The 25,099-nt window shown below is 40.2% G+C and overlaps 2 protein-coding genes across 2 annotated transcripts; one reads left to right on the top strand and one right to left on the bottom strand.

The window, feature by feature from the left end:
• Nucleotides 1-1,363: 1,363 nt before the first annotated feature.
• Nucleotides 1,364-12,164, bottom strand: gabarapl2 (GABA(A) receptor-associated protein like 2). The gene is made up of 4 exons (XM_050073378.1): nt 11,941-12,164; nt 10,607-10,662; nt 7,090-7,262; nt 1,364-2,824 (listed from the first exon to the last, which is right to left on the bottom strand). Exons 1-4 carry the CDS (start codon nt 11,972-11,974, stop codon nt 2,710-2,712), a joined length of 378 nt encoding a protein of 125 aa, XP_049929335.1. The 5' UTR covers nt 11,975-12,164; the 3' UTR covers nt 1,364-2,709.
• Nucleotides 12,165-16,741: 4,577 nt separating this feature from the next.
• Nucleotides 16,742-24,414, top strand: tmem231 (transmembrane protein 231). Its single transcript, XM_050073261.1, has 7 exons — nt 16,742-17,179; nt 17,354-17,520; nt 17,618-17,746; nt 19,288-19,431; nt 22,022-22,103; nt 22,290-22,395; nt 23,834-24,414. Exons 1-7 carry the CDS (start codon nt 17,041-17,043, stop codon nt 23,994-23,996), a joined length of 930 nt encoding a protein of 309 aa, XP_049929218.1. The 5' UTR covers nt 16,742-17,040; the 3' UTR covers nt 23,997-24,414.
• Nucleotides 24,415-25,099: the final 685 nt, after the last annotated feature.

Here is a 25,099-nt window from a genome sequence, read left to right as displayed (position 1 = left end):
AATATGGGTATTTAATCATTAACAAGTGTGGAAGCACTCTGCACACTAAAAATGAGCTTTCAGTGATTTTATTAACCAACATTTCCTCTGAGAGCTTTGTGTGTATTAATCATTAAAATATAATGGGCAGGGACAGGATCAAACACTGTGTCTCATACCAGGAACAGAAGGACAAATATTACAAAATAAAAATCTTCCTGATGTCATGTACTTGTTAGTGTGCTGATGGCTCACAGTGTATTAGCAGTTGTCCTTCTAAAGACAAACTGAAATTAAACTTGAATCAATTTTACAAGCAGCACAAATTATTACAATAGCTATGTGTAAAGGCAGTGCAGGAGCCCCTGTTTGTGTTCACAGTGGGATGTAAACAGTTGATCCACTGCTACATACTGAGTTATTGTATGGCCTGCTTCCTCTGCCTCTGCTGCAGGATGTGAGTTTTTACATTTTCCTGAATGCCTTGAAAAAAGGAACTCCAGAGAGAGAAAAAACGTCTTACTTGTAGCTTGTTAGCCATCCAGTTTATGATCAGTAGTGTGTGGCCCAAGCCTTTTACACAAAACACAAATGGCTTATAACATGTTCTAAAGCTAATACCATTATAGAAGGCGTGGTGACACTTTATTTGGGTAGTCCACTTACAGACAGATTAAAAAGTATTTGTAACATTATAACAGCCAGTTAGTTGAGATTTAATAAGTCCACTAGAGTTGGGTCAATGTCCTTTTTTTTCCAGTCTGGTCCGGTGTCAACCTTAAACCAGTTTGATTTTTTGCAAAGTGGCTGAATCGACATTTGTCAATACATGTTCTGGCAAATAACATATAGCCTCCATCAGTAACAGTAACCTGTGCAAACAGCGTCACAGCAGTAAACGCAGCATATATAGCAATAGTAATAAGCAATATGACAATGTGATTAATATAATATTATGCTCTTAAACTGAGTAGTGTCTGGCCTCTTGTCCAGGTCAGTGTTGGCAACATGAAAGAGATCAAATTTCAGTAAAGGGGATGAGCAGCCAGTGCTGTGTTTGTTTACTTAAATCTTAATATATTTTTTGGGGTGACGAGAGGAGACATAGCAAACCTAGTCTCTCAAGAAAACCGCACCAATAAGACAACATTTTGGATTTGAGGCCAATGGAAGAGGTGTGAAAACTGGCACCAGACACTGTGTTTTTATTTATACCTGCTGCTCAGTTTGAAAGTGCCACAGTCGACGAGGAACAGCTGATTCATGTAGTTGAAATAAAGAATTAGCCGCATGATACCTGCTCATTTCACTACAAAAACCTAAATAAGGTGGCAGCTGGCTGGATGGAGATTGTCGGGGAGCTGAAAGTTTCCGTTAGGCTAATAACAACCTACTTGCAGTTGGCTACGTAGAATGGTACTTCCAGTCAATATCACAACATAAAATGTTACAAATGTAGGACTCAGGAGCTTTGGAGTGGCTGCTAAATCAAGTGGGACAGCTGGTAAAATTCGGGATACCGGTCTGGTCCAAACAGGTTTGAAGATTTTTGCACCAGCCCAACCCTGAATTCCACTATTTTGCTTTGTTGGCAAATGTTTAATATATTATCTATGGAGTATATGTGACAATTCATGAACATATTCTTAGAATAATTGAACTTAACCTATTCACTCACCCTGTTTAGCATCTGAGTGAGTTTCCCTGTCAAGTGTTTATAATTTCCAGATAGTTGAGCTGTGATCACAACATAAAAACATCACAGTTCAACACAACAAACTTCAAGTAAAGTGTTGGGTTTCTGAAACAGGTCACTGAGGTTCATGGCTTGCTGTTGGTATCATGAGTCTGAAACCTGGGTGGTGCTGACATCTATTCAGCCAACATAATGTGTAAATACGTAACAGCCAGACTGGGAAGCACTCAGCAACATCCTGGGGACTGGTGCTGGTCCCTGTCCCTGAGCTGGACACTCTCCGTACTGGCAGCTGACAGTTATCCACCATCATGAGCTGCTTTCTGTCACATGCTTATAGTTGTTCTCATAGCCTATCGTAGTGCTGAGTGTACCTGTGGCATTAAATATTGACGTTTTATACATGATATGATGAGCCATACAAATACATCCATAACGTGGTTAATGATTCTAGTCACATGGTTATAGGGTTTCTTTCTCACCTCAGCTGAACACAAATATCTGTGACAACAAAGAAAGAAAGGGTAGCGTGATTAAATGATGAGTGATGATTGGCATATGTGTGTGTGTTTGTGTGTCTGTCAGAGCCTACATTATTATATTTTTTTATTTTAATACTAATGTCGATACTTGGGAAATTAATGATATCTGACATGCCTGTAATGTGCATTGTTATTCTTATTTTTCGGCAGTGTTAAAGATATTCTTTCCACAGCTGACCTTTAAACAGTAACCACAACAAAAGACACACCATTAAAGTCAAGTATCTCTTGACAATAATGATCATCCGAGCCTGTCAGAAAAAATCAGAGCAAGTTTACTGGGTGGCGTAGTTAATTTTCACCATAAATGTGTTCTTTCTAGTATCAAAAATCGACCGTAAATAACTGTGCCAAGTGTTTAGGTGCATTAACACATGAAAAGGCCAATATTTGAAACACTGTGCACCAGTTTATGTCGGCTCTACTGTGTCACTGTATGTGTGTGTGTGTGTGTATGTATGTGTTAGAGAGAGACTGGTAGTCGCTGAAGCATTAACCCCGTGTTGTATAAAAGGCCTTGTAACCAAAGGTGTTTTCTCCGCTGTAGGCCACGTACAGAAAGCCGTCCTCGTCCTTCTCCTTGTCATACAGCTGCCCCATAGTCAGACTGCAACACACAGCAGAAACCAGACTCTTATTAGATCGCACACACAGGCGAGCAGCATTGATTATATTTACATCTCCTGTATGGGTTTGTGAAGACAAACGCCTCCTATAGTGGTTATTTTGTGCTGATCCACAAAATTTTAAATCCGTCCACTGTGCTAAACCCTACAGCAGTCCCTCTGAACAAATCACATAGAGAAAGCAAATGCACAAATATTTAGGATAATGCTTTCTCATTCAAACTAGAATTACCACCTAACAGACGTATGCCTCCGCCAACCAGTCAAATTTCAGTTTATATGCATGTCTGTCCAGACTCATAGATACAAAAACAAAAGGCCTAGTCTACCAAAGTCTTTCAAATTTCGAATACTCACTCCCTTTAGGTGTAAAAGACGTTGTGAAAAGTTTTTAGTTTCCTCATTATTGAAGAACAACACATACATACAATAAAGAATTCATTATTCATGTAATGTCTAATTCCAAAATCTGTCTTGCCTTCATCCATTCAGTTCACAGATTAAAGCCCAACTAATAAACCAGCATGGCCGATTTTTAGGATGATTTCAGCTTTTCTCAGATATACAGTAAGTAACAGAGTAAATGTTGCAGCTATTGTGAGCTGGCATGTTGTTTGCTAATGATGTAAATGTCAGCAAGCAGAATTGCAAGAAATTGCAGCCAAAAATGCAAAAAAAAACCATTTTGTGCTGATAAGAGAGCGCTGACAAGGTAAATATACTATTTGTCAATACATTGTTAATGGATTTTTTAAACTCCCAAATATGAGCAGTGGCCTCAAAAATACAGTATCAGTTAGGCCATACAGTCAAGGTTGCCAAACTCCTCCCCCAAATGGTGATAGCTTAGCATCATGTTAGCCGAACACTGGTCCTTCTTGTAACAAGTTACACATACTATTTGAAATTACAAACGATAATGAGCTTCTTCTGCTATGATAAGTCAAAATGTCTGCCGCGGGAAAGACATATTCCCAAGTCTTCTTTTATATTAGTCCATGTTCCAGATTTGAGGATGTTTCAGGTTTTAAGCTATTTGGAGTCCACCTGCCTTCATATTTGTGCTTTCTGATCCATTCTGACATTTAAAGAGCATTTTGGGAATCAAACTTTGTTGCTGTCTGGCTAGGGTCAGATATAACTTAGACATGTGTGAGACATAATAACCTCTTCTTGTGTTATCATCAAACGGATTTAAGTACGTAGAATAAGGAAGTGGTGTCTGTAATATTTCCTCTAAGCTCCTATTCATCCAGACTCCTCTGTTGACTCATCTGCTGGGAGTGTCTGTACCCTGATAGTCTCAAGTCCAGGTGTATCCTTCCTCAACACAATGGCCAAACAGGGCATCTGTTAGGATGCCTTTTAGGAGAATGTGACGTCAAGTTGCTCAGTGCTTAGAACATCACTTCTTATTTTAGGAAGCATGTACTAAAAAGCAAAGATATAAACTCATGGTCACAGCTGTTTGGTGCTGGGGGTAAGTGTCAGCTGAGTGGCATTCACATCATATCAGGCTGCTAAATGTGTCATTTTGTGTAACTTATGGGGTGACTGTAAGATTAGAAAAATGTAATGTAACTTTCAAAAAATTTGTTATAATTAAATGACTTTAAAGGAAGAGTTTGCCCAAAAATATAAAATACTTTTTTTTTTTTTTTTTTTTGTATCTTACCTGTAGTGCTGTTTATCAGTGTAGGATGTTTTAGTGCGAGTTGCTGAGTGATGGAGATATCGGCCATAGAGCTTTCTGCCTTCTCCAATATAATGTGTATTTTTTATTTGGGGTGAACTGTCCCTTTAAGTTGTAACCCTTACAATTTTAGTCCCATTTGGATTTTATTTGTTGACACATGGTTATGATGTGATTACACCAAGTACGGTTTAATACTACAATATGTGTTTACAGTACAGTCAAACAAAGTCGCATTGTTTTAAAAAAAGAAGTCAGACAAAACTAGGTCACTGTTTGTTAGCCTTGCTGAGGAGTGGGAGGTGGGCAGTGTGTGTCTTCATCTAAAAGCTCACTGTGGCCGCTCCTGACTGTGGCATTGATCCTTTACATTTATTACATTACAATTCAAAACTCAAAATCACATGCTTAGCCTCCATCACTGATTACGATCTGTACAGATCACTGAATCAATGCAACATGGGTTTGCAAACATTTCTTCTTATTTCAACATCAATACCCTCAGGTCAAAGTGTGTTGGACCACCACACACAAAACTTCACAGCTGGATGTGGTTACGTTTGGTCTGTTCTGCTTGTGACCACACCCAGCTGTCACTTAGCATGATACTAGAGTGTCATGCTACAAGAGAGCCAGATTATTAGAGTGGGTGTAGTTACTCTTTAGGAGCTGTAGGTTCACTGTATTAAACTAAATGTAAGCCATTTTCCACAAGAGCATTATCAATACAATACAAAGGTCTGGGAAGCAGGTCAGATTCCTCAGAGATACATGTATATGCATCACATCAGCATGTCAATAGCTAATGAGGGTCAACAGTAAAATGGAGGGGTTTGGTGTAAATTGAGAGAGCAGGTGTGGCCTCATCCGCTTTCACAGGGAGATGGATTTCACACACACCAAGAGCTCATATGATTCTGCTCTTAAGTAACACAGATGGACAGATAAACACACAGCACATAGTAAACACATGAATGGGAAAGTCAGACTAACTTTCAGCTGCATATCCAGGCCAGGTCAACACAATACATGATTTATAAAGTCAATACATTTGTGGTTTATTGTCCGACCAATTTTGGATTTTTTTTAGGGGGAGGATTTAATTTGTGGTGCTGTTGATCTGCATTCTGTCATACTGAGAGGTGTCCCTAATAGTTTGTCATTCCTTAGTGGTATAAATGTAATAGACGAAATATTAAAAACAACACAAAACCTAAACAATATAACCTTCATGAACAGAGTATCAATTGTAGGACTGTTGTACTAGGCTGCATTAGTTTTAGCTAGGCATACCTAATAAACCTGCAACTGAGTGAATGTCAGTACAGATATATATGTGTCAGTCTAGCTACGATGTGGTTATGTGACTACAAAAATTCACAGCAGCGGTGTGTCATATATTAACACTCTTGGCCCTCAGAGGGCAACTTTTTTAAGTCACACTGACTTTTGAGTTCTGCTTACTTTTTGTGAGAAAATATAAACTAAATACTTCTGATATTTTTTGGATATATTTGTGAAATTAGGCTTCAGACCTCTGCCTCGACAATCATGTTCTCAGTTGTACTGTAATGAAATAACATCATGGTCTACAGATGCCTGTTTGAACTTTTGTATTCAAGAAGGTGGGAAAAAACTGTTGCCTTACAGGCACATGTGCATAGAGCAGTGTTGACATGCAGTGTTTGCAACAGTTTATAAGTGCCGTTTGGAGAACAGGCACTGGCAGTCATGTTGTGCAGGTTAATTGAGTGGCAACTACAAATACCGACTGCCGTCTGCAATTGATTCATAAATGCCAACTGGTGATATCAAACAATATTTGGTAGGGCAAAGGAGACTAAAAATGACATGTTTGGCTTTCCATAAGGAGACGCACTATCAACTTTAGGGCACCCTACTAACACGTCAGCATGTCATAACCCTGTATAGCCCCTAAACAATGACATAAGAGGTCTTTCCTTTTCTTCAACATAAACACATAGAGCCAATAGATATCTGCTCCTTTGAAGATTCAAAACATTAATTAAGGAGGACTCATTGTGCTGATAAGTTTGTGTTCCATTTAGAAAGTGGACGCTAGTTAGCCTAGCTTCCTAATGTTAGCACTGATTCAACACACTGGCTGAGTCATCTGCAGCTCCTGCACAATCAGTGCTGTGTTCATGACTTGTTATAGACAGAAGGGGGAAAACAAATAAAACTGACTTCTTTTGTTTAAATTACAATTTCAATCAAATAACTACTTGTGTCAAAACAAGCATTAGTGATATATGTACTGATTTCTTGGCAAACAGTTACTTTAGATGATTAGCTACTTTAGTTACTTAACAGAATTATGCAAACCTTTTTAGCTGCCCTGTTTTTCACTGCATTTTACACTGTGTACCACCTGGATACTTTGAGGGAGAAAGTTGCTTCAGTGCTTCATGCCACAAATGTCACACTGTAGATTGATGATACAAAACAGAAAACAGTTCTGCCTACAAGATTTCATTGTCGTACTTCCACTACACACAACCATACAACCTCAGACTGTCGTGTTGCTCTCACCTGGACTGAGGGACAGTTTTGTCGACAAAGAGGAAGATGGCTTTCTCTGAAGGCAGCTGGATGCGTTTCCTGATGATCCACATGAACTGGGCCACTGTGATGTCAGACGGCACCAGGTACTTCCTCTTATCAATGTCCACTATCTGAGAGCCGGAAACCTTCTCCACTATCACCTGGAGCACACACATTAACAGGAGAAAGGCTTCAATACTGTGTGATACAGCATGGGCTGCAATCTGTGTCTGCAGTGAGTCCTGACCTCATCAAACATGTCTCATATTAGATGTTCTGGTAGCCAATAAAATTTCAGTTACATATTTCACCAGTAAGCGTTAGTGCTGAGACAAGCAGGGACCTTGTTTATGTGCAGACATTATAAAATGTCAGGAATGTGTAAGGCCCTGTCCACATGAATACAGATATTTTTTGGTCTAATTATGACTTCACATTTAAACTCTGTATTGCTGCCCCACTCCAAAGATGAACGGAGGCTCCTGCTGCACCCAGTGTTATCGCTCCAACTCAGCGTCTGCTGTTTAAAGTCTGCCAGAAATGATAGTTTTGGATCAGACCCGGTTGAAACAGCAGGTGTTGGGACGAGTTCCAGTTTGGTATTGCTGCCAATGAAGAATGGAATGAAAACGTACGCATGTTGAGAGCATCACTTGTATATTTGAGTGAACTCTTTCATCCTTATATAGAAAGAAAATTAATGCAGATGTGATCTCTGGTTGGTGTTTTGAAAAAGGTAATGTTAGCCTGTACACTTTACTACCTTTGTGACTAGGGGAGAATGCCAAAAACAGATAACACTGGTGAGAGTTTTAGGTTGTTTTTAAGGTCAAGTGTTTTAGGTCAAATTAAGGTCATGCGGTCAGAATTTTTTTTTTTTTTTAAACGGAGGGGAAAAATATTCATTTTCAAAAATATCTGGTACATGTAGACAGAGCCTAAGGCTATAGTAATTGTACAGTACGTTTGGCCATGTGGTGACAAGCTGAACATCACACACACATTTGTATGGTTTGTAAGAGCATTTGTGCTGAAAACAGTGTTGAATCCAGTGTCTTGTATAAGCTCTAACAATGCATTGAGCCTACACAATAGGAGGAGCTTTCAGTCTGTGTCCTGCTCTTCCCAGCAGTCTTCCCAATCAACAGATGCAGAATGTAAGAATTAGTTAAAGGGATTGAGTTCAACAGGCATTATCATCCACACAATAGGCTCCTGGTATGTATTTCCTCAGAGCAGCCAGTTAAACACCTTACACCAGCGTCCCTCTGTATGCTCTCTGATCTGAGGTGTCAGTCTGCAGAGCTGCTATATTCCCTTCCTGCCAGCATGGCACAGGTTATCTCACAGGCTTTTCAAGTCAGGTCAATTCTATTTATATAGCCCAATATAAGGGAAAAATGCCTTAAAGGGTTTTTCAGAGGTGGTTGTGATTTAGGTACAAGTGTGAGATAAATTCAAGTCTACATATAGTGTCATATCAGTTACACATCAACAGTAACAACGAACTGTGAGTTCTCAAAGGCCTTTTTTTGGATTTTATACTAAAGCTGATATTTGATTTATTCTTTGTTCTTTTATTCCCCAAAATGTAAATTGTTTGTTTCTCCACAGACCTGTATTTTTTTATAGCATGAAAAAAACTGCATAACAGCATTTGGAGGAGGGTTAGAGCCACAATTTAGTAAATATATTTGATATGTCGAGTATTTTATTATGTGCATGAAATGAGCAGATGTGGGGTTGGCCAATATTTTCTTTATTAGAGACTAATTGTAGTTGCTGATGGAAAGCATTAGTGTTAGCTTTCAGGCTAATGCTATCCATAAACCCATATATTCTGTATTTATATATTTGTAACTGTTTTTCTGGACACAATACACTTTATCCTACTGCAGTCTTTTGTTCCTTTAGTTTACTTGTGACTGTTTTTGTTTCATTACGCTTAACAGTTGCTATTATTTCAGTGTATACAGTAGTTAGTATATTTTGTTTTTGGTTGGTTTTTTTTCAGTTTGTAAAGTAGATGCTCATAATAAATATAGTTTACGGTTTTCAAAACCTACGGATCTATACAATATTCAGTGTCTTCAGTATTCATTATCTTACCTTATCTTAAATTCAAACTTGTCTGTAAGACTGGGCCATATGGCTTATCAATAATATGTCCATATATCCAAGTGTTAACCCTTGATGCATATGTTATTCAAGTAACTAATCTAAATTTACAGGGAACACAGCTCGTATGACATTTTAAAGGGGTTTAATTTAAAAATTTCAAATCAGAATGTCCTGATATTTTATGAGAGACACTCTGAGGTGGTGTACTATCATTTTGAAGTCAGATTTTACTTTGGAAATGTATTCTTTATTATTAAGTTTGACTAGTTATTCACATTGAGATAGATCTTTTTTCTGAAATAGTTTCCTTCTTCGTATAAATATTTATTCATGTTGTTTATTTATGTTTATTTCTTTATGCATTATTGACTGACTGATTTATTGAATGGATGTGAAATAGCTTCTCATGTTCTTTCTATTTTGAAGTCAGATTTTACCATGAATTGTGGACTCCCATTTTGAAGCCTTGAATTCGGCATTTCAGCCATCGCCATCTTGGTTTTTTTCTTGAGCCAGAAGTGATCATTCAAAACCGTGCAGTTGTCATGAAGCACGAAATTAACTATTAAGACCAAAACTGTACCAGGCTGTAAACAGGGGCATTTTAACATGGAGGTCTATGGAGATTAATTCACTTCTGGAGCCAGCCTCAAGTGGCCATTCGATTAACTGCAGTTTTTGGCACTTCTGCATTGGCTTAATTTTTCAGCCTTGGAGGTTGCCACTTGGTTCTTACACAGTCATTCCCTAATGCTCTGCAGCACAAAACAATGTAGGGGCAAGTCTGACCACCTTTTTCGAAGTGCAGGCTGGCTTGTCTACAGTGCTGGAACTGATCCATGGCACTGCTACCTTCAGCAACAATCATTTTGTGGCATATTTTGCAGAGGATAGTAGTCTGTCCCACATCTGCCTCCCTGAAACTGAACCACCTCTTTAGGATAGACCCACTCTGGGATCTTCATCCATTTTAAACTGATCTGAACTCAGTGGCTGATGTTAAACTGGTGGGCATGGTTGATCAGTTTGTGGTGTCTGTGTGTGTCTATGTGTGTGTGTGTGTGTGTGTGTGTGTGTGAGTGTGTGTGTGTGTGTGTGATGATGTAGTCATCTTCCATATCCGTACATAAAGCTTGAAGCTACCTGATGGGAAAATGGAAGAGCACTGAAAACATGTACACGAGTTTTCACTGGGGTCACAGTTGTAACCTTGGTTCTCTGTGCTGCTCTCCTAATCCACTCACTCATTCTCTCCTTTCCCGCCCGTAACTGTCATTCACTCATCCGGTCACTCACTCCTTATCTATCGACTGTCTGTCACTTACTCTATCTGTACCCTTAACCCCCATCCCACCACCAAAAACACAGCCTCCCCCTTACTCACCGGTACTCTGTCAGGATATTTGTTGCGTATTTTGGCTGACTCCACACATCGGTGCTCTGAGGGAGAGACAGGAAACAAACAGGAAGTCAGGATTAAAGGGATGAGTGAGGCCTCTTGGGAGCCTCCTCTCATGCCTTACTGCCAAATACAGCTGAGCCCAGTCTGATAAAGTGCTCCATATGCAAGATCAAGCACAGCATAAAGGGCTGGCAGCGACGTGAACAGCCTGTGATTATCTTTAGTCATGTTAGCAGTGATCCTAATCCAACAATCGTGACTGTTTAGTTTGTGTAATGAATCCAATCAACAGTCTGTAATGCTGATAGAGATACACAACGTGTTAGTACTTATCATTATCAGAGTGATAGTGCATTTATTTCCAGGATGCTTTGTGAGCAGATGCAGCATGCAGACACTGAGCAGAGGCCAGAGAGGGGAGGGTGAGGTGATGGGTGATCCATTTAGGTTCAACACTTTGCACGCTTTCATTAGCCCAGATAAGAGGCCTACTTTTGGAAACATCTCTACCAAAGCGGCAGCGGCGTTTCTTTAAAAAGAAGAGTCGAGGTTATCTGGAGAGAATATGGAGACAGAAGCCTGAAGGAGCTGAGCAGCTGAGAAATGTCACTTGTGGAGCTGCAAAAACACAAACCCCAGCCATCAGAGTATGAAGAGAACTCTACACCAAACTCAATTCAAAATTATGGTAAATTAATATTCCACCTGACACTTAAATGTTCATGTTAGTGAAGCAAGTTGCAAGCTGTGGAACAAATATTGAGGACATGATCTTTAATTCGGCATTCATGAAGCACACAATTACTCTTCATTTTCAAATCAAATGTCCTTTTTTTTTTAATTTTCGCTTTCTTTTTAGGAGGGCGGTGTGAAGCAATGCAAAAAGTTACCAGTGCTCATTAGTGGAGTATTTCTGCCTCATTAACTACCACATTTAGCCAGTTTCTTCTAAAGGTTTTTTAAATGCAAGGCGACATTAAACTGTCAGATGCTTAAATGGGATTTGGCGATGAAATGCCTTCATGCAAAGGAAAGACACGTTTGAGGGAAACAAACAGCTGACTCCTATGATGTATCAGCAGTTAAAGGTGAATGACAGCGGTCATTTGCCGTGCAGGAACAACATGTTAGCTTTTGTTGCTAGTCATGCACCGTTAGCCATTATGGATCAGTCATATGCGGGGTGCTGTGACCATCATGCATCTCTGCACCTGTGTGGAATGATACGGCAAAATCGCGAAGAGAGCAGCACAGAAAGGAGGGCGCATGACATGACAAGAGCATCTCTTGTTTCATAACAACCCAGACCCCTTTACCGAGGGAATGGTCCTCTTTAAACATCCATTTCATCTTTGCTGGATCCCCGCACTGAGGCGTGATGGTAGAGTCGAAAGGCGGGCTTCAAAATGTCGGCGTAATGTCCAAAAATCCAGACAAAAGCTATCAAAACAAAAACGTCAACAATGTCTCTGTGCCCGGAGCTTCACACCGTCCGTCTAACGTTAGCTGTGAGGTTACGTCACTGTCTGACAGAGGGGTGGTGATGATGATGCTGCCTTCAGGTGCTCTCGGAAAGAATCAGTCCCTTATACACAATACTGACTGGTATGTGCAGGGTATTTCCAGGCAGTGGTGGAAGAAGCACTTTGATATTTTGCTTAAATAAAAGTAGCAGTGCCGCAGTGCAGAAATACCCTGTTACATGTAAAAGTTCTGCATCTAAATTTTTTCATAAAGGCAACATATGCAAAAAAAAAAATGCTTTTTTTCATAGTTTCTCAACATTTTTGTCTTCAGCATAAGACCATCCTTTCTAATGAGCAGTTATGGCCGTTTCATAGTCGATGCAAAGGCACGCAGACGCAAACGCATTGGAACGCATCGAGACGCATTGGCCGCCATGATGCGTGCTTGCCTCTCAAAATGTGTCCATTTTTTTGATATGCATCGCAGCAACGCGTGTAATACCATGCGTTGCCAGCAGGGGTGATAATGCAAGCTACGTACTTAAACCACTTTTTGTTATTCACAGATGAAGCAGGTATGAAATGTGGCGGGCGAGGAGGAAAAACTTTGCAAACTCGTACGGGCACACCCCCATTTATGACAGTTCTAGTGCCCTGCACTCTAATAAAATAGTAGTACTAGCTAGCCAGAATGTACCGGTGACTCTGCTACCCCCTATTGCGCGAGCGATGTATTGCTTTCAAGTGTCGCCCGCGGTGCTTGCGTTCAATGTGTTGACTATTAAAGAAAGTGCGTTGCTCGTGTCACTTGTGTTGCTTGCTCGCATTGCGTGCGTCGACTATTGCTGAACATGGCATCCTCCAGCTCCATGACCACCCTGCCATGGATGTATAAAGAGAACTGGATACAGTGTCAGATGAGGGGCCCCGTTCATTCCTATGAAAGTTGTTCAGTGGCACATGAAGCCAATAAAACTTGATTTTTTTTTCGATGTGAAATTACCCGCATTTTTTGCACTGTGGAGCCCATAGAGCAAATACACTAGAGACATACGGAGGCTGAGCACGGGCAAGCAGCTAATTTCTACAAGCCGAGTGGCTAAACCACGGTTTAGCACTTCCCTAACATGAATGGAGATAAAAATACATTAATCTTGTGGCTCTGATGTTATAGGACCAAATGGACCAAATGGATCAAATTCTGATAGTGACACAACAAATTTCGTGGGGGTTGTGACATTCAAAAAAAATGTATCCACTGATTTACAGACATCATGTGACAAACATCATACTGCTTTATAATTGTTGATGTTTCTGAATGTGTGGTAATCCATGGTTTCTGGTTGTGGAACGCTTCGTAACATTTTCACTGCCTACCATTTTGCTGTCTGTTTACCAACTCTGTTTCAGGGCATGTTGCCCAGGATGCAGTGGTGATGCCTTTGGAAATCGGTAGCACACAGGTAGTGGAAGTGGAGGAAATGCCGGTTGAAATAGCTGACCAGCGACAGGCTTATACCCACAGTCTACATCCTGTGAGTCAGACTAACTGGCAGTAAATAGTTGCCTCTTTTTTTTTGGATTATTTTTTGGCATTTTGTCTTTATTAGAAGGGAAAGCTGTAGCATGAAAGGGGGGCGAGATGGTATGACATGCAGCAAAGAGCTGAGGTTGGAATCTTGCCACTGCAGCAAGGACATGACCTTTGTAAATGGGGTGCCCGCTCTACCAGGTGAGCTAATGGACACCCCTCAATTTTAGCGGGTTTTCCAGCGGTTAAAAAGTGCACTCATTTTGGAGGATAAAGGGTATTACAAGCCATGGGCAGACAGGTAGTGTGTTTTTAGCAGGTGCATTTAAGAACATTTTGAAGTGACATTTGCAGGTTCACATGCTGTTGAATTTCAGCAGCTGACCAACTAGTTAGCTGTTAACTAGCCTGTGAAATGACATTATAGTGTACTTTTCTCATTGTGTCTTCTAGTTCAACAAGCTAAGGTGCGTCACAAGACGTGCTCATTTTTGAGAGTTAATTAAGGAGATTGTAGCATGGAACCAAGAGTAGGTTGTTAAAAAATCCCTGGCTCTTGTGTTGTGTAGCAGGCTGTTGTCTGGCTGTCGACTTGACCGTCTGACTTCAGCACAGTGTGAAAAATGGCTCTCATTCATTTAAAATCGAGCCAATCTGTTGGAGCACTTGGGGATCAACAGGGTCGTCCAGCTAAAAAGTTGAACTTGCTTGTCAGAGTTGTATAATCCTGTCTCTGAGTACTACAAACTTTTTTTGCTGGCTCTTAGCAACATTAAAGGATATGATTTAATTACAACAGATTTATTTACCAAAAGTCTGAAATATGTCCTCCTGTCTCACATGGACGCACCATCTGTCCTCCACCATTGTTCTCTCCTCCAGTTAGAGATTTTTCTTCAAATCAAAAGCATGTTGTCAGTGTTTTATCATTTCATTGTGCTACCACGCAACCTTTCACTCATGCAGCTGCTCTTAGAAGTAGAGACACAAGAGGAATCACTTTTGTAACAATTTCTTCCATGACATTTCTCTTGGGTGTCAATCGAGAGGCTGATCAAGGACCAGTCCCTTATTCTCAGCACAGTGAGACAACGGAGGGGCTTCTTTCTGCTTACATAACCTTTCCAACATGAAGAATACTGCGTTCCACCATGTGTCAACTGATTATGTCAGGTTGTGTTCTGGGATCTTCAGCAGACTTTCTTAAAGCCACTATAACACTGCATTTCCCCTGGATGCAAAGTAGATCATGAAAAGCCTTTATGTAGTCATTCAAAACTAAAGTGTGCGCACAACATACTAGACAGTGCAACCAAAACTGCTTTTTACACCGTAGCTACCATGTTGTGACTGTTATCTGTAACTTACACCTGACCAACTGCCAGTTATTTCCCCTTTTGTGAGTCTTCTTCCCCACCCTCCCTTTTGGGCTTTAAAGACTCTTGATGTGCACCTGTCTGTTGTAAGCACCACATTGTATCATCTATAGATTTTTCCATTTAACTTTTCCTATTTGTAGCGTGGATCAAGGGTCCTAACAAAGGTTCTGAAACATGTCATCTGCAAGGCCTCTTGTTATATCCAGTGGTCTTGGGGAAAGACCTCAGTGATAAATCAAAATAGCATGGGCTCTTGCCTATGGCAGCTTGGATGGGAATCCTACTTTCACAGTGACACAATATTGAGTAATTTTGCCCCTGTTTCTTCTCACTTCTTTTTCATTGCAGCCCCATGTTCTTTTTCTCTCCTTTGTTTCATGGTGTGTATGTATTCTGCATACATATACAGATATCTCTTTTTAGTGTACTTTGAAGCAATCATGCCATAAAATGTCAAATCAGGCTACCAAAAGAAAGACTAAAGACAGAGCATGAAAGGAAACAATCAGAGGGAAAGCAGCTACTGGCAAACTTGCAAGACGTTTCTCAGAATGATTATTGGTATGTAATGTGGCAAGCTAGCTTATATTGTATTATTACACGGCTCTATTAAATGCTGTATTCTGATTGGTCAGTCGCGGCATTCGGAGGTCTGATATTACTGTGTAATGACCGTTGCTATGTTGCCCAGCGTTGCTAGGGATGCTGCCCTGACAACAGTTACTTTTTTATCGGGCTAACGTAGCCGTTACCACTTCAAAATAATAATTTACAAGATACAAAGATGGAGTATTGTCATGATATTTCATGATTTTCATTTTCTCTTGATTCCCTGTAGCTATTGTAGCGCAGATTCAGCCGTTGCTGGCAGTTTTTTTTTTTTTCTCTCCTCCCGATTTTTTTTCTCTCCTCCCGATTTATAAGATGATTTATAAATCAATAAAAATCATATAATTAATCAATATTCTGTCTCAAATTATTTATTTAACTGATAATTAGCCGTGTAATAAGCGGGATAATGTATAATGAGCCGGTGAATACCGGCTGCGCGTCGGGGTTCTATTCCCCTGTCTAGAGTTATTTTCCCAGTATTCACCGGCTCATTATACATTATCCCTTACATATTACAGATTGCTGTTAAAGGATGCTGTATTGTGTTCAGTTTGACAGCCACAGAGTGGATCACTTGCAGATACGTCATCACCATCTTCTCAAATTACTGAGGATGTCAGACACAGTGAGATTATAAAGTGGATACTAAATGCCATCTAAAGCAGCCGTTCTCAGCAGATTACATTAAAAGGATATTTCCATTTTACTATTTTTACAGGTGTGATAATGGATGTATTAAAAGGGGAAGGGGGCCCACTGGGACTACAGGGCCCAGATAACTGTGCCACGCCACTGCTCCCACTGTATGATAAGAACTACAAAAGTGTCAACAAACTGTTGGTGAAATGGCTGCAGAGCCAACATTGCTGACAATTTGATTGAAATAAAATCCAAGAATTAGCCTACACTAATACAATCACTCCAGCTCATTTAAAATGAGATATACGACGTTAATTCTGTATCCGTTGGTTTCATGAATGACTTTAAATACCGAACACCGCAAAAGTATCATATTCAGGCTGACAGGCTGTGGGGATAACCCTGAGTGAACAATCCCAAATCGGAATAGGTGTTGTCTTTTGTCCTATTGTACTGGCATTGCGTGAATGCAGCATGAGTGCTAACACTGCAGCCATGGTAACCGTGAGACGCTAAGCTAACATGGCGCGGTACATGGTCCTTCATTAGCCAGGGTGCTAACGTAAATAGCATGTTTATACGCTACGTTTTTACCGAAAACACTCTCTGTGTTACTTAGCGAGGGTCAGTCTTTGTTTGTTTGGAAGTTTGCCGTCTATGAGCGTTTACTCACGTCAGTCCTACGGGCGCATCCACTCATTTACCATCTATGCTAGCTTGAACATTAACAAACGTTAGCTAGCTAGCAGGCTGATTTGATACTGGCGAACTCCTTTTATATCGTTACCTATGGCTTTCTATGAAGTCTACTCTCACCCGGCTTTGATTCGGTACAAAGCGAGTGTTTGCACGAAAGCCACTCTGTTTCTGGTTGTTGTTTTGTGCCTTACCTACATCCCACCTCTGCTCGTTGCCTACAGGAGCCAAGGTAACGTTACAATACTGTGATGTCAAACACTTAAATTAGCTTAACTATTACAACCATTGCGTCTGTTGTCATAGTTAAATGATAAACTTTATGAATGTCCCGTTAAGTGTAGATACGCCTACATTTCAATGCTTTTGTTTAAGAAATAGAAATGCTTGCTTGGTGTTGTCTTAGGTTTCTGGATAAAGAGAAGCACGTATGAGGAGCAGCCGGTTGTGAGGTACCAGTACGAGACTCTGCTGGTGGCAGCTACCAGTACTCAGGGAGACTACCTCGCCTGGAGCACCTTCCCCCATCTAAACAACATGCTCGGGGCCAACCTCCGCATCCCTGCTGTGTCTGTAAGAAGGGAGTTCCTCTGTTCACATCATAATCACTAGCAATCCTCTAAGCAGTATGTTTATTTTTGTTAACTGTGTGGGTGAACACACTTTACAGGTGAGAGAGGAGGACCAGAACCAGGATGGGAAGTTGGACCTGCTGGTTTTTCAACTGCAGCTACCTCTAAAACCTGAGGAGCAGGTGTACAGTGTCCAGCTGCTGCTCACCTTCAGCTACAAGCTCTTTGTACGTATTCCTCTGCAGTGCATATAAGACTTACTGTAGATGATCCAGCTGTCTGAATATTAAAGGGGAACACCACCTAATTTAAGAATTCCAGTATGTTATTTATATGGCCTAAGAAAGTTCGCTCAGTATCAATGAACATGAGCTACTCTCTCACAAAGCCAGAAACCAAAGAAGGAAGTCTCAAACTTATGATGCCATAGGGTATAAAGCCTGGAGCCGCTCCGTAGACAATGAATGGGGGACTGATTTTGTGGACCAACAGAATGTTTTTTTTAATACCCGAGTGGGCTTTATTCTGTTGTAATGTTCTCAGTTCGGAAACAGAAAATGTGCCATGCTGAGTCAAAAGATCTGAGATGGGCGTGTCATGTAACAAAACAGCGTTGGCCTCTTGTGTGATATGTAACATACGCAACAGCAGCACTTTATAAACAACAACAATGGTATAACAATAACAATCATATACTGTCCATGTTATATGGCGTTGTTTTCCCAATTTGTGGACATGTTTGGCCACTGTTCTTCTTCGTGAGTTAGCTGCTAACTGCTATCACCTACTTTTTAAATCTCCCGCAGTGGGTAGCACGCATAATACGTTGTCAAAACGTCACACCCATGCTGCCCATGGTCCCATCCTGCTGGCTGTCACTTTTATACAGACGTCGTTTGAACACCGTTACTACCTCTGCTGCGAGCTTCAGGGCAAAACAACGCTGTTCTCCCTTTCCGCGATCATACCTCATACACAGCACAATGAGGCTTTATACCCTATGACATCACAAATTTGAGTTTCAGCACTCAGTATTTTGGATTTGGGAGAGAGCTGTTCAGGTTAACTTATATTTTTAGACTGTCTTAGACCATAGCAGAAACAGGTTTGAATTTTAAAAATGGGTGTAGTTCTCCTTAAAGGGAGCTGTACTCAACGTGATGCTAGGAAATATTGAGTTAGTCATAACTCAGACCAAATTCAGATCTTTATGTAGCTAATATCACAATTTCAAGTTACATTACATTAACATTTATTCATGTTAATGTAACATTTTTTGCTACCAAAAACAGATTTTAGGATTAGTCTTAGTTGTTTATTTTTGTCCCCTGATTTCCCCTCATTTGTGTATTTTCATACACAGCTAGTGTAATAATACGTTTGGGGACGAATGTATATTATCGTCATATGCATTGTAACAGAGGTACCCTTGGCCACTAGCCAATATGCAGTATATTAGTGTGAACTTCATTCATAGAAGCATGGAGCAAGAGCCATTATCTCTTTCATTCTGCCTGCTGCAAAGGGAATTACTTCATGTTTATGGTCATATTAATAGTCAATTTACTATTAAGTAAACGATGGCTTTACAAATAGCACACTGATTAATTAGCTGTTACACTCAGCAAGCCACAGATCCCTTTCTGTGTGTGTATGCCACCCTGGCAGTACAGCCTGCTAACTGCAGTATGACCTCGGACCTATCCAGACCAGCCTCAGTCAATGTCCCAACTTAAGTAAAGCACATTAATTATCTGTGTCCTCCCAGCGGATGTCCACAGTGGTGATGCAGAGCCTGGCTTATGTGCAGCACTCTTCTTCTGTCCCGGGAGCGAAGCTGTTCATCAGCGGAGACCTGAGGCTGCAGCAGAGGACGCCGCTGCCTCACCGGGGACTGTACAACATTTACAATGTGAGAGGACACTGGCACACTGTCTTTCTCTCTGTCCACCAGTTTTTTCCTTTTCCCTTATGCACCAAGACAAATTCAAGTAGAGCAGACTTTGCCACCCATGAATGACATGGAAATATATTTTGACACACTGTGAGACTTTAAAGGGTTACATTGTAACAGGTTTGAGCAGAGCCTGGCAGAGCGCTCTGCAGGAAGGTGAAGCTGAAAACATTCAACAGAGAAAATTAGTGAAAGGGCAATTTTATGGTGTGATAGTGAACCAGGAACAAAGGCAGTGATAGGATGGATGAGATGAAACTGGAGCTACATGTAAAAGAGAAGAGACAGTATCACATACAAAGAGGTACAGCGGATGTGTGAATGGGTGAAACAATGGGTTCACACAACCAGAAGGTCCTCTGTGAAGGTTTCTTGTTGTTCCTCTGTGTTTTCTGATACTTGTCAGTTGGTGCAGAGGCCAGTGTTAATTCTGGCACATATTGTAGTTGTTTTTTTGTCTTAGTCTTTTGACAAAAATATCCAAGTTTTTGTCAAATATTAGTCATTTGATTTGTGTTACTTTTATCTGCACCATCTTTGTGGTGCACAGTTACCGTGGTTACAGGTGTTGTTCTTGCGGAAAAGGCACCATTTACGTACTTGTTCACACACACACACACACACACACACACACACAGACAGTGTCCATTTCACTCTGCTCTGCCTAATACAGACTGACTCTCCTCAGTGAGTCCTGTTTTATAATTTCTAAACTCCAGACTGTTTGATTAGGCCCGCCTTCTCTGTTGTTGCTGCTCAGCCAGCATTACCATCGTCACATGTGCTCTCCCCTGCAGAGCAGTGAATCATTCAAAAGCTTTTTCCCTGAAGTACTGTTCATTTCTGGGTTTAGTTTGAGAGGAGAAGCTAAAATGTTCCATAATGCTGTTATATTCTTTAGCCAACATATAGAGGTTGATCGTTGACATGAACATACTTTTTCCTTCTGATAGCACCATGCAAGATGGCTGACTGAAAATAATGTTATCATGACATCTGCAACACTTGATACTGTTACATGCACTTAACCTTTTTATGAATGTCAGTAAGCTGCCTGCTTATATATTCTAACCTTTTTATTGCTGCTTCTTGTCTATTTCTTCCTGGAATGTGGATGAATTCAGTCCTTGAATCTGTATCTTTCAAGAACATAAGATTGATATCTGAAGTTAGTGGTTCAAGGTAATTTATTGTTATTGTACAACACAGAGTTTCACAGTGAAATACAACTGTAGTCCCTTTTATGGTACATTAGAAAAACAAAACAAAACAATTTCTGTGGGTGGACTGTGGAGGATGAGGAAGAGTTGAGGAGTTTACAGCCTGAGGAAAGAAGCCGTCTGGTGGTGCAGCAGCAGATACTTGTGTATTACTTGCCAGACAGCAGCAGGGTGAGCAGACTGTTGCCTGGGTGGGTATAGTCTTTTAGTATCCTTTGGGCTTTGTGCAGGCACCTCTCCTGACCAATATCGCTGATGCTCAGTAGAGGGGTACCAGGGATGTTCTGGGCGGTTTTAATCACCCGCTGCAGAGCCCTCCGGTCTTTGGCTGTGCACAAACCATACCAGTTTTAATGTTTCCAGTCAGGAAATTATCTATTGCTTGTAAAAGTTACCAAGAACTTGGCAGGGGGATTTTGCCTTCTTAAGTTTCCTTCAGAAATATAGTCATTTCTGAGCTTTTTTCACCAGGATGGAAATGTCTGATGGTGAAGTCAGGTTGTTTATAATGCTGATTTCTAGGAACTTAAATGGTTCACTTGTTCCACCTCAGCTCCACTGATTGGGTAGTGTGTCCTCACCTCTTTTTTTCTGTAATCAACAATCAGCACATTGGTTTTGCTGGCACTGAGCAGTAGGTTGTTCACCATTATGCAAAACTGTTGATTTCCCTTCAGACATGAATTCTTACTGTTTGTAATCTGTCGGATGATGCCGGTGTCATCCGCAAACTTTACAAAAGTAAATGACAGGTATGGGTGCACAGCGTGAACAGGAGGATTGTCAGTGGTCCTTGTTTTACTGACAGAGACAGAATGTTACTGAATGCAACACTAATGGTAGAGCAACAGGTCAAGCCAAGCAATCATCTTCTGAACAGCAGATGTTTTGGGTGGCCAGGGAAACAGTTTTACTGAACACAAGCTGCAGTGTGTGATTCTGCAGATGTGTTGAGGTCACTAAAGAAAACACAATACACATACTTGTAGATTCAGTGTGACTGATGTCCATCCCAAATATTCGTCCATTTAGAAATCATAGAAAAAATACACCCCTAATTCAGAAGACTTTATATCTGCAAAGTTGCAGAAATGTAAACAAATATTGTATAATCCCGAATAGAATTAATGTACAGTATTAAAAGGAGCTGACAATCTTGCACCCTGCACCCCTGCACTCTGTAACATCTACATTCTAGCCCTCATAATATTCGCAGTATAAACATTTCATTGCAACATACTCAACATGTGCTACCACATGCTGAGGGAGACGTGACTGGAACAGTGGATCTTCATCTGTTTGTTTGTTTTCTCTCTATCGATGCCTAGGTGTCAGTCATCGATGGCTCCAGCCCCTTTGCAAGTGCATACGACCTTGACAACATAATTAGGAGCTACCAGGATAGAAACTGTAAGTTGACAAAGGCTCTTATTTTGTTTGCTTGGCTTTATTACTGCTGAATAGACCGTGTGACTAAACCCAGAATGGACTCGAGCTAAACCACCACCTTCGAGCAGGATTTAAACCTTGTTTATTGCATCCACTGCATTACATGCATTTTGTAAAATGTCTTTTTGTCCTGTTTTTCTACCATAGTGACCACAGTGCTGTCCTGTCCCATGCCCGTCTGGACCGTGGGACGAGCTGCTGGCTCTCCCTTTCAGCTTAATGCTGAGATTCGATACCCCGTGGAGGTCATTAGATATCCTTTAATAAATGCAGGAAGGTGTTCTTTTTATACACATTCTATGGAAACAGTTCACTTTAAACCCCCAATGTAGCACTTACTATGAGTAATGTAAACACTAAATATAAAATGTCCTTATAAATGTTTTAACTAAGATCTGAAGTGTTTATTAATGTACAGTATTTGTCCAACGTCTCCATGTTTTACCATAGATCGTTTCAAACTTGACACATTTATCCTTCTAAAAGGGTCCCTTTGTATTTCCTGTTGGAATGTTTTGCAGTGTATGTGAATGACTTCAGCTGACAGAAAGTAAACGTGGACCCAAAATGTTACCTGGCAATGCACTTCCAGTAAAACAATTATTAATCACCTGTTAATACACCAGCCTCCACTTCTGGGTGCCCACAGGAGGAGTTATAGGTGTTGATAAATACATAACTAAATACTTAGATCTGTCTCCAATTGTAGTGTGTTATAAACCATTTATTAAATGTTTATATACTATTTATACTGTTCTATTTAAACTGCTTATAAAAGCTAAATATAGGCTTAAATAAGGGAAGTAACAGTGTTGGGCAGTCTATAATTTTAGCTATATTTCTTTTATATTCTTTAATATATATATATATATATGTACAAAATTTAAATTAACCTGGTGATATTTTAAAGGTATGTTCCTTTTTGTATTTCTGTTGACCGTTAGGTAAGAAACAAGTGTGGGTCAGGCTCAGCAGTGACACAGCAGGTTTCACCACTGAAAGTGTCCCCTTCTGAAGTTTAAGAGTCAAAAGCAGTTAGAATCAATCGTGCAATTGCTGAAAGCTTATAAAACATGTAATTTCAAGTTTATTCCCTGTAAGCAGTTGAATCGTCAGTGGGTATGTATGCACTAAAACACTGAAAGTAGTTGAACTTGTAGTTGGGGCATTTTTCCATTACAGTTATTTTTGAAGCAAAATAACACTGAAAGCCTCAAGAATCCTCGCTTTATTGAAATGTGTCTGAGCTCGTCACATCTGTTAATACACAACATTATCTTAAATCAAGCAAAGAAAAGTGACCAACTTTGATATATTAATAGATAAACAAGTAAACAGCAGTTGGGGGAAAATATAGGATGCTTCGAGTGTGGCTAGATTATAGTATTGCAGTAATTTGACAACAACACTACAGCTCAGAGTGCAAAATTAAATTCCTTTCACCTCCATTGTATTGGGATGGAAGCAGCGGATATCTTGGACTTTTGTAAATAATATTAAAATGATCTGCATGGCAGATGGGTTAGCAGACCCTGTACGCCACACACTTTCCAAGCTGTCCATATTTTTTTGTATTGTTCCTAACTGTCCTCAACTTCTTTGAGTTTTTGTTCAAAACAAGTTGGACTACATCCACTTGCCTGTACTGTGAACTTTTTCTTGCTGTTTCTGCCTTAACCGTCTCCTTCCACCTATCGTCCTGGCTTCTGGGAAACCATCAAATTTGCCTGGATTCAGTATGTCAGTGTCCTCCTCATCTTCCTCTGGGTCTTTGAACGCATCCAGAGATTTGTTTTCCAGAACCAGGTCCTCACCACCGTACCCATACCAGTGGGAAAACCTCACCTGTCATGATGCAGTGGTGGTGCTTGGACCTTCAGGTGTGCATAAACCACCAGGCTGCTTTTTTCAAACAGTGTCACATGTCTTGCAATGACTCGCCAAGACTGATAATCTGTGACTGAAATGTAATACCAAATAAAAGACTGTTTGAGTTTTAGGGATTAGCCATTAGGTCACTTTTGTAATTAAACTTTCCCAGACAGGTTTCTATGCAGGCCCTCCTCCACAGGAAGTACACTACTTGTTGCCCTGAAAAATGCATTTCTTGTCTTACTGCTGTTTTAAACAATGGAAATTTATAGAAAATATTAATAGATTTCTCATATTTTTACTATTTGTATGTTTATGACAGTTTGTGACAGTCATTAAAGAAATTATTTGTTGATAAGCTCATTCATTTTTGTATTGTACATAGCTTCAGGTAATGGATAATAAACATTTTGTACTTTATAACATTTTGTATCTTCCTCAACTGTAATGCTTTTATTTACTATTTATTTTTGAATAATTCCTTGGAGTGGAAAAATTAATTTGTAAGCAACAGCAATGAAAATATTAGTGCTTTTAATTATGCAAATGATGGTTATTATGGCACAGTAATAGCAAGGGTGGGATAACAAACATTGGAATTTTTCTGTCTTCAGTCCTTTCTTAATCCTAAAGGCATGTTAATGTATGACTGATTAAGTTTCCACTTTACCACATACCATCAGTAGAATACACCTGAGCAGGCCCATACTGTTTCCTGGAGAGGGGGTTTTCATTATGAAACAGGCCACATTTTACTACCCCCACCCTTTTCCTCTTTCCCCCTTTATGGGTGGCCCTGCACCTGACTAGAGACTGACTCTGTAACTGGGACACTGAGAAGATGTTTTTATGTTGTTGTTTTTTTATATATATAAAGGATTAAGGTTGGTACCACGTATGTATGGGGATTGCGTCCTCGCAACCTCACAAGACCAACCTGATGTAACATGCAAGCACTTCATTGATCGCAACAGAAAAACAACACGATACACAACTGCCTCTCCTGCAGTCTGCTTTATGTCTGTTTAATGATGGCCTATGAAATAACAAGATTTTACATTGTGGGAGGATAATCTGCAGTAATT

The sequence above is a fragment of the Epinephelus moara genome, chromosome 20 (genome assembly GCF_006386435.1).
Source record: "Epinephelus moara isolate mb chromosome 20, YSFRI_EMoa_1.0, whole genome shotgun sequence".
NCBI lineage: Eukaryota > Metazoa > Chordata > Actinopteri > Perciformes > Serranidae > Epinephelus > Epinephelus moara.
Note: the sequence above shows the minus strand (reverse complement) of the source record. Positions and strands in the feature narration are given on the sequence as shown.

Excerpts from the sequence above, each read along its gene's own strand:
- tmem231 (XM_050073261.1), top strand. The coding sequence starts at position 17,041 with ATGGCTTTCTATGAAGTCTACTCTCACCCGGCTTTGATTCGGTACAAA. Across the intron at positions 17,747-19,287 it reads CCTTCAGCTACAAGCTCTTT|CGGATGTCCACAGTGGTGAT; the intron begins GTACGTATTCCT and ends GTGTCCTCCCAG. Across the intron at positions 22,104-22,289 it reads GAGCTACCAGGATAGAAACT|TGACCACAGTGCTGTCCTGT; the intron begins GTAAGTTGACAA and ends TTTCTACCATAG.
- gabarapl2 (XM_050073378.1), bottom strand. The coding sequence starts at position 11,974 with ATGAAATGGATGTTTAAAGAGGACCATTCCCTCG. Across the intron at positions 7,263-10,606 it reads AATATCCTGACAGAGTACCG|GTGATAGTGGAGAAGGTTTC; the intron begins GTGAGTAAGGGG and ends TGTGTGCTCCAG. Across the intron at positions 2,825-7,089 it reads AAAACTGTCCCTCAGTCCAG|TCTGACTATGGGGCAGCTGT; the intron begins GTGAGAGCAACA and ends TGTGTGTTGCAG.